The sequence below is a fragment of the Bison bison genome, unplaced genomic scaffold (genome assembly GCF_000754665.1).
Source record: "Bison bison bison isolate TAMUID 2011002044 unplaced genomic scaffold, Bison_UMD1.0 scf7180017864524, whole genome shotgun sequence".
Lineage (NCBI taxonomy): Eukaryota > Metazoa > Chordata > Mammalia > Artiodactyla > Bovidae > Bison > Bison bison.
In genome coordinates, this window is record NW_011495075.1 from 5121417 (window position 1) to 5130154 (window position 8738).

The following is an 8738-nucleotide window of genomic DNA, read 5'->3' on the forward strand; positions in this document are numbered from 1 at the left end:
TGAAAGAGGCACATGAAAAGATCTAAACATCACTAATTATTAGAGAAATGCAAATCAAAACTGCCATGAGTTATCACCTCACACCAGTCAGAGTGGCCATCATAAAAAATCTACAGACAATAAATGCTGGAGAGGGTGTGGAGAAAAGGGAACCCTCTTGCTCTATTGTTAGGAATGTAAATTGATACATCCTTGTGGAGAACACTATGGAGGGTCCTTTAAAAGGTAAAAATAGAACTACCATATGACCCAGCAATTCCACTGCTGGGATATCCCTGAGAAAACCAGGGATTTAAAAATTTATAACTTAAAATGACACATGTACTCCAGTGTTCATTGGAACACTATTTACAATAGGCCAGACATGGAAGCAGCCTAGATGTGTATCAACGGATAAATGGATAAAGAAGATGTGGTACAAAAACACAGTGGAATATTACGTAGTCATAAAAAGAAATGAAATCTAATTACTAATCTAATAAACTAGATCTAATGACTAATGTAGGTATGACACACAGGTTTTCACGTGTTTGTGAAATGATATTATGAGGATGGAGATAAGCATTTTTTATGAAATAAAGTCTCAGAAAACTTCAGAAGTTATGGAGAATGTTTTAGAAAGTTAGAATGATGGATGGAAGGAGGCACTGAAGTGATTGCATCTAATTTCTTCCCAAAGATGTTTTATAAATAGGACATGTAACATTTTGACTTTCCAAGTGTTAATGAAGTGCTTTTAAGAAGTGATTAGTTGGTCACCTGGATTATAATTGCACCATCCACATAATATTTAACATAAATTCTGGTTTACTTGATAAAATAAGAATTGGATTAATAATGAAAAGTTCAGTTTTATGACTGCATTTAACCAATGTTTCATTCACAATGAGGATACACCACTTTTCCTTCATGACAGGTTGTTCGAAATGTACGATTTGGTGTCGTTGGGCGATATCCACGTTTACATGTAAATTCAATAGTGTCATCTGTTCTAGTATAAAGTTTTTTATCATCTCTCCATTTTAACTGTATGTTATGTTGTTTCATCATTTCTTCTGAAATTACACATGCATCTGAAGTTAAAAAGAAACATAGAACATTAAGTAGTATACAAGTATATCCCTCAGGATTTTAGACTTCCAAGTAGAATCTTCTACACTGGTCCAGGATTTCCTTCTCAAAATCTTTTCCAAGCCAACTTACTGAAAATCCATTATGTAGATTCCAATTAATGATATTAAAATGAGGTGCTACGTTTAATTTATTAAGTGTTATAATGAAGGAGTCATGAAGTCAATATCACATTGAGTTTATATTAAATAATCTTTCATTGCTATGATTCCTTGAACAAGAGTTTTTCAAACTTTATTTTCTCATGTATTATTATCTGTTAGTCACGCATTCAATAGAATTGTTGTTAGTCCATAATATTTTTATTCTAAATACCAAAATGTTATACGAATTACACTGAGTTTCCCAGGACCTATGAGAAGATGAAAGCATTACCTAAGCACTTTGGTGGTTCAGACCACTCTCCATTCCGACACACTATGTGTCTGTTTCCCTGAAGTACGTAGTAGGCCTGGCACTGGTACTCAACAGCCGATCCCGGAGGATACTGTGATAATGGGAATGAGACAGTGTCTCCATTGTTTATTGGTGGAGGAGGCCCACATCTTCCTCGAGGGTCTAAACACATAATTTGACTTATTGAGAGACCAAAGAAAAACAGAGGTGAAAGAAAGCAAATAAAAATATACCACAATATGTAATATCAAGATTTATGATTTCTGATGACAGAAATGATTCATTTAAGGAATTTTAATCACTTAAACTGAGAGTCAAATTTTAAGGCCTTCCTTTCACCCCATGTGAAAGCATACATTAGACATTAACAAACATGTCTGCTTCGTGGTATTCTGGTACTTAAAAATGTTTTCCTTAATGAATGTATGCTAGAAAGATGGACTGCTACCATAAACAAAGGAAGTTTCTTGGTCTTAGGTATTAAGCATACTGCAATGGCTATTGAATCTTTAGTTATTTTTAAAATTGATTTTCATTTTTTTCCCAAGAGAAACATCAACTTCTTAAATAAAACTCAAGGAATTACAAATGTGTATAATGTGAAGGGAATTTCAGGCTTTCTATCTGGACAAAATGAGAAGGGAACATTTCTGCTTATTTCTTCTGTTACATATTCCCTCTGTTAACTAAAAATCCTGAACAGAATTATAAAAACCAACACAAGAGGTTGTGAAGAGTGTAGAAAAGAAGTAGATTGTTTTGAGACCTTGGGATTCAAGGAGTTACGATGCACTGGTTGTTGGAGCTTTCACTTTGCTTTGTATGTATCAGGACCGGGCACTGAGATTGCAACCCAGAAATGGTCTCACATTCAGGCAAAATTAACAAACAAAAAGGTCACAAGAAGGTTCTGCTTTCTTTAGGCACAGGCCCAGGAAAGGACCAACCTAGCAAGGCAGAAACATTTTTCACAGTACAGGACTTAGTCTAGAAAAACACCACAGAGGAAACCTAAGAGTAACCCTCTCTTCACCTTGATCAGCAGGGGCCTTTGATGAGCCTAGACTTTTCACCCGCGCTGGAAGGGAACAAGATGCCTGTCCTTGTGTTTGGACTGCACCCTGGGGGTTTCATGGTCTCCTGGAACCTGGATCTTACATCTGCCGTAAAGTTACTTTTGTGGATAGATGCTAAATTTTTATTATGGAAGGTGGGATACCAGGAGGAGCATCTTATCCTTTATCTTGCTGACATCACTCTAATCTCCGTGCTATTTTTGTCTGTATTTCATAATTGTTCTCTTCTTTCTGTTTGGAATTTCTTGTTTCTAATAATTTTGTATATTCTCTAACTATTTTATTAATCTCTGTTTAGCAGATTGCTTCTATTTCCTTTCTTCAATTAATAATAATTCAATCACATTACAGTTTTTTGGACACCTATATGTTTGGTTTGCAAATGCTCATTTAAAAAAAAATTTATTCTATATCAGAGCACAGCTGAACTGTTCAGTAAAGTGACTCAGGTGTTCAGTACAGTGTTCAGTAAAGTGACTCAGTTATACATATACATGTATCTCTTCCTGGAAATTGTTTTTATTGCAGTATAGTTGATTTGCAGTGTTGTGTTAGTTTCAGGTGGAAAGCAAAGTGAATCTCTTATACATATATCGACTCTTTTTTAGATTCATTTCCCATAATCACCCAATAAAGGTGATTTTTAAAAATTGTTAAAATCATCTGTATTCAGATTTGAATTACATACAATAAAATCCACGTGTCAGCCAATGATGTGACAATGTGTAAGTGTCACAAACCCAACCCACTAGAGGCAGTTTTCTTCTCCCTTTACAGTTCTGCTGTTCCATTTCTACTCCATCCCTCCCCCACAACTCTCCTCCGCTTGGAAGCTCATGTTTTCTGTCCCTCCGGAGCAATGCTGCCTTCCTACAACTTTGTTTATGGATTCATACAACATGCCTTCTCTTGCATCTGGCTGCTTTATGGCATCAAATGTCGGGCCCCGTCTGCTCTGTGGTGTCTTGCATCATTAGCTCACTCCTTTTCATTGTGGAGCAGGGTAGCTTTATATAAACATAAGTATGTTTATCCATTTTATCCTCTGTTGACTGTCTTTTGAAGTGCTTCCAGCTTGTGGCAGTTATAATTGAGCTATTTATGAGCACCTGAACTCAAGTCTTCGAGTAAACATGTATTTCCTATTTCCTGCTGTATATTTAAAAGTGAAATTGCTGGGCTATCTGATACATGCATGATTAAATCTATAGGAAACTGCCACACTGATATTCAGAGTGATTGTACCATCTTACATTCCCACCAGCAATGTGTGAGAGTTCCAGTTGAATCCTCACTAACAAACAGAATGATAGGGTTTTTTTTAACTGAGGTACAATTGGTTTCCAATACTGTGTTAGTCTGAGGTGTATAGCATGGTGATGCAGTACTTTTATAGATTATACTCCCTTGTAGTTTAAGACAGAGACTGTAATTCCCTCTGCTATACCATATACCCGTGTGGCATATCTGTTCTATATAATACATGGTACTTAGTACCCCTTAGTCCCATACCTCTAACTTGCCCCTCCCTACTTCCTTCCATCTTTTGGTAACTGTGAATTTTTTCCTATATCTGGGAGTCTGTTTCTGTTTTGCATATACATTCAGTTATATTATTTTTTAGATTCCATATATAAATGATATCAGAGTATTTGACTTTCTGAGTTGAGTGCATTTCACTGAGGATTATATTCTCTGGGGCTATCCATGCTGTTACAGATGGCACTACTTCATTCTCTTTTGTGGCTGTGTAGTATTCCACTGTATATATACAATGGAAAACACCTGAGTTGGTTGCCAGGGGGGCCAACCTTGTGATGAGAAGATTAAAAGTTTCAATCCCACAACCCTGACCTCCAGGGAGGGAAGAGTGGCTGCAGATCGCATCAACTGCTGATGGCCCATGGCGTAATCAATTGCCCCTGCCATAAAACCTCCATAAGAAAAAAAGGATGGGATTCTGAGAGATTCCTGGTTGGTGAACATGTGGATGTGCTGGAAGAGTGGCTACTATGAGGGGCCTGGAAGTTCCTCGCCTTCTACACACCTCACCCTGTGCATCTCTTCCATCTGAGTGTTCCTCAGTTATGTTCTTTATATCCTTTAAGCTGGGAATCTGGGAAACCAAATGTTTCTTTCAGTTCTGTGAACCACTCTAGCAAATTAACTGAACGGGAAGAAGAGGTGGGACCCGCTAATACATAGCCCGTAGACAAAAGCATAGACAAGCTAGACTGGTGACTGACTGGTGAAGTGGGCGGTGGGAGGAAGAAGTCTTAGGGGCCTGAGCGTCTGCCTGTGGGAACTGATCGTATTTCCAGTTAGACAGTTTCAGGGAATTGCTTGGTGCTATGGAAAACATGCATCGTCCTGATAGGAAAGATCATTAAACAACTGGAATGGCCTATTTCAACAACTATAACTAGGTTTGTCCTAAGTTCAAGTAAAAGCCACGTGTGGTAACTGAAATATTCAATTTGACAAATTTGAAAAAGGCTAGTTTTCTTTCCCTTTGTTTCCTCCCTATGTATCATTCACTTACTTGCTGAAGGACCTTGTCAGAGTCAACTGGCTGCCTTTTAAAGTTCCCTGCTGCTGCTGCTAAGTCACTTCAGTCGTGTCCGACTCTGTGCGACCCCATAGTCGGCAGCCCACCAGGCTCCCCCGTCCCTGGGATTCTCCAGGCAAGAACACTGGAGTGGGTTGCCATTTCCTTTTCCAAGGCATGAAGGTGAAAAGAGAAAGTGAAGTCGCTCAGTTGTGTCTGACTCTTAGTGACCCCGTGGACTGCAGCCTACCAGGCTCTGTTGCTGCTAAGTTGCTTCAGTCGTGTCTGACTCTGTGCGACCCCATGGACTGCAGCCTACCAGGCTCCTCCATCCATGGGATTTGCCAGGCAAGAGTACTGGAGTGGGGTGCCATTGCCTTCTCCATTAAAGTTCCACGAGAGAACCATATTTTGACTTGCTTCTTTTGATGCATTGTTACATTATGTGAAGCTATTAGGATTTACATTAAAATGCTGTATATTCAAAAGCAGCACAATATGTATTACCAAGATTTGTTGATTCTGATAAAAATCGTTCACTGAAGAAACTATATAATGTGAGAATTATAGTTTTTCACCATGTTCTTGGCTAGTGTTTGCTATTATTACCTACATTTAACTTATGTAAGTAGACAAAACGATTTTCTAGTGATGACCCAGATATTTGCAGCTCTACTTAGGCAGAGTTGGAACCTTGAACTGAAAAGGTGATGATGGTAGCAACAGCAATATTGCCTGTACTTAATATTGTTATTTCTCTATAAAATATAAGTGAATACCGGACCTGAGAGCACAGCATGTTACTCACAGACATGACGGCATTCAGGAGGGGAGGACCAGCCTCTTTCTCCACATGTAATGTTGCTCTGACCATTTGGGAGGCTGTAGCCAGTATCACACACAATGTGAACGATGTCACCTTCTCGGTGCGTTTGTCCTGAAGATGTAGATTGACCATTTTCCACCCAAGGGAAAAAGCACTGTCCTAAAAGGCAAAAAATGACTGGTACTCATTTTGCAATGAAAGAGTATGACATTTTGCGAAATTCCAAAGAGAAATCAAGTACAAAAAAATTGCTTCTTAAAATTTGGCCATGCATGTAAAAAATTAGTATGCCATGTCATTAATTCCAACTTGTATAATGAAAACATTTTTCATTTGTAAAGTCACTTTCCACAGACATCTTCTCATAATAACTGTCTTAGGTCATCTTTGCTGGCTCCTCTGGTCTCCACTGTCCAGACCCTGAAATTCCTTCAGGCACAGCCTCTCCACCCACTGGACACACTGATAATTCATCCCAGTAATGAGTAGGGTGCTTACTCACTGAGGCACTTTGGTGTTGGGGACCATCCTTCCTCTGTACAGTTTATTCGAGTCCAGAGTGATTGTGAAGGAGTCACAAAGCTGTGTTCACAGGTGTAGTAGAAATATTTCCCTACATCAGCTGGGAAGATTTTTTTATATCTATTTTCATTATATATGCTTCCATGTTTTATTTCTGGAAAATCACACCTTTTTCCTTAAGAAAAAAAATAGTTATTGTACATTAGTGAGTAGTTTTATGTATGTTAATAATCCCACTGATGAATTTCTTCTTCTTCTTAGCTTAATTATCTCACTTGTAGTAGTGATAGAGATCTGGGATAGTCTATAACTAACAGGGTGCAAAGGTCCTGGGAAAACGCAGGATGTTTATGTTCTTTGGAAGTGTTTCTAATATTGACATTATACAGGGGAAAAGAAGAGAGAGAAAACATAATGTATTTTCTTTTCCTTAGAGTATGAGGTAATTTCCCTATAAGTTTACTCTTCATCATGATGACACAATGCGGACAATTTCCACAAGTCGCCTATTAAAATATAAAGACCCATGAAAGTAGGTAAAACACGAAGCTACGCTTAAGAGGGAAGCTGAGTGTTCAGATCTGTTTCAACTTACCTCGCCCATGAGCACAGCAAACCCACAGGGTGAGGATGACATTGAGTAGTAACAGCATGTTAGACATTCTCAAAGGCAGGTTCATGCAAATGTTCCAGTTGTGTGGTTTGGTTGTTCAGCAGCTCCTCAAGTGTGACTCCGAATTTAAGGGGATATCTATCAATGTGATGCTAGTTAAGTGAGGTCACTTAGTATCAAAGTTCAAAGAACTTTGCCAAATCCCTGAATTCCTGGTAGTGGTTTCAAAACAATTTCTTGAATTCATTCCCAGATATGTACTTGTCTGTTGGGAAAGACAGAAGGCAAGAAGAGAAGGGAACCCAGAGGATGAGACAGTTGAATGGTATCACCACCTCAGTGGATACGTGTTGGAGTAAGCTCCGGGAAATGGTGAAGCACAGGGAAGTCTGGTGTGTTGCAGTCCATGGGGTCCCAAAGAGTCGGACACGATTGAGTGACTGAACAACAACAAATGTACTTGTATGAGTTTGTTTCTTTTTAGGGAGAGTACTAGACTGGCCTCCAAAGTGATATAAAACACTGATTTTTAAATTAAACACTTCTCGAAAAAACACCATTTCTTTCTCAGCCAAATGAGTAACCGAGTCCATGTCACTAACACTTTCTCATGGCCTTTACTTACCTTTTCCCAGCTTTGCGTGGGGTAGGGATTTATGAAAATTGATGTGTTTTTGGACCTTACTCCATCCTCTACATTTTCTTGTGCTTAGGGAAGCGCCAGTTTTTTTGGAACTCACTTGGGATCATGCTAATAAGTACAGGAGTTTCAGTGTATTCTCGGCATTAAGTATTGAATGTGCTTTGTGTGTGTGCTCCCTTGAGTCTGACTCTTTGTGACCCCATGGACTCTAGCTGCTAGGCTCCTCTGTCCATGGGATTTCCCAGGAAGAGATACTGGAGTGGGTTACCATTTACTTTTCTATAACGTACTTTGAGGCACCTTTTAATTTTAAAACATATTCAGATGTACACAATGATAATCTTCTTTTTATAGGAATATAACTCAAGAATCTGCATCTGTTCTTTCACTGACTTATTTGCTTTTATTCTTTATTTTGTTTATATGTGTGTATTTATATAACCAATTATATTTGTCATCATTTAAACTGTAATTCTTTTAATAGAAGAGAATTTCTATTATCAAGAAATTCTATTATCTAATTATCAAGCAGATAATTAACATGGAAAATATAATACTATTATAAAGGAAAAGAAAATAGATCAGTCACCAATGTGAGAGTTAATGCACAGAAATTATTTATTATTTCCTTACATAATATTACTATAATAGTTTCAAAATACTAAATTATTTATTAATGTCATTAAAACTTCCAGAATAGAAAAACAGCTTATAGCAACTAACCCTTCTATAAAGAAATATTATAAACTAATACAAACTACAACAACGAGTACTTGACATACTGAAAGAAAGCAAAAAATGGTAAGTGTCCAACCCTTGAAGAAATGGAACTAAACTGGGCTCTGTATTTACCCATTTTTGGGGAAATTCCCCCAAATCTTCATATTTCTCCTTATCTACAAAATCCACATGAGTATTTATGGGGTGAAACTGCAAAATCAGATAAAATAAAATTAAAAAGAGAATTACCATATAATAATAAA

General features: G+C 37.7%; 1 protein-coding gene across 1 annotated transcript; it reads right to left on the reverse strand.

Moving 5' to 3' along the window:
• Positions 1-200: 200 nt before the first annotated feature.
• Positions 201-7257, reverse strand: LOC104981850 (complement factor H-related protein 2-like). The gene is made up of 5 exons (XM_010831104.1): positions 7095-7257; positions 6480-6674; positions 5960-6136; positions 1507-1689; positions 201-1073 (listed from the first exon to the last, which is right to left on the reverse strand). Exons 1-5 carry the CDS (start codon positions 7177-7179, stop codon positions 877-879), a joined length of 837 nt encoding a protein of 278 aa, XP_010829406.1. The 5' UTR covers positions 7180-7257; the 3' UTR covers positions 201-876.
• Positions 7258-8738: the final 1481 nt, after the last annotated feature.

Bases quoted from the DNA above. Each gene is read 5' to 3' on its own strand.
- LOC104981850 (XM_010831104.1), bottom strand. From the start codon at position 7,179: ATGAACCTGCCTTTGAGAATGTCTAACATGCTGTTACTACTCAATGTC. The intron at 6,675-7,094 runs GTAAGTTGAAAC...TTTTTTCTTAAG, and splicing joins TTGCTGTGCTCATGGGCGAG to GAAAAAGGTGTGATTTTCCA. The intron at 1,074-1,506 runs GTAATGCTTTCA...TTTTAACTTCAG, and splicing joins TGAACCACCAAAGTGCTTAG to ATGCATGTGTAATTTCAGAA.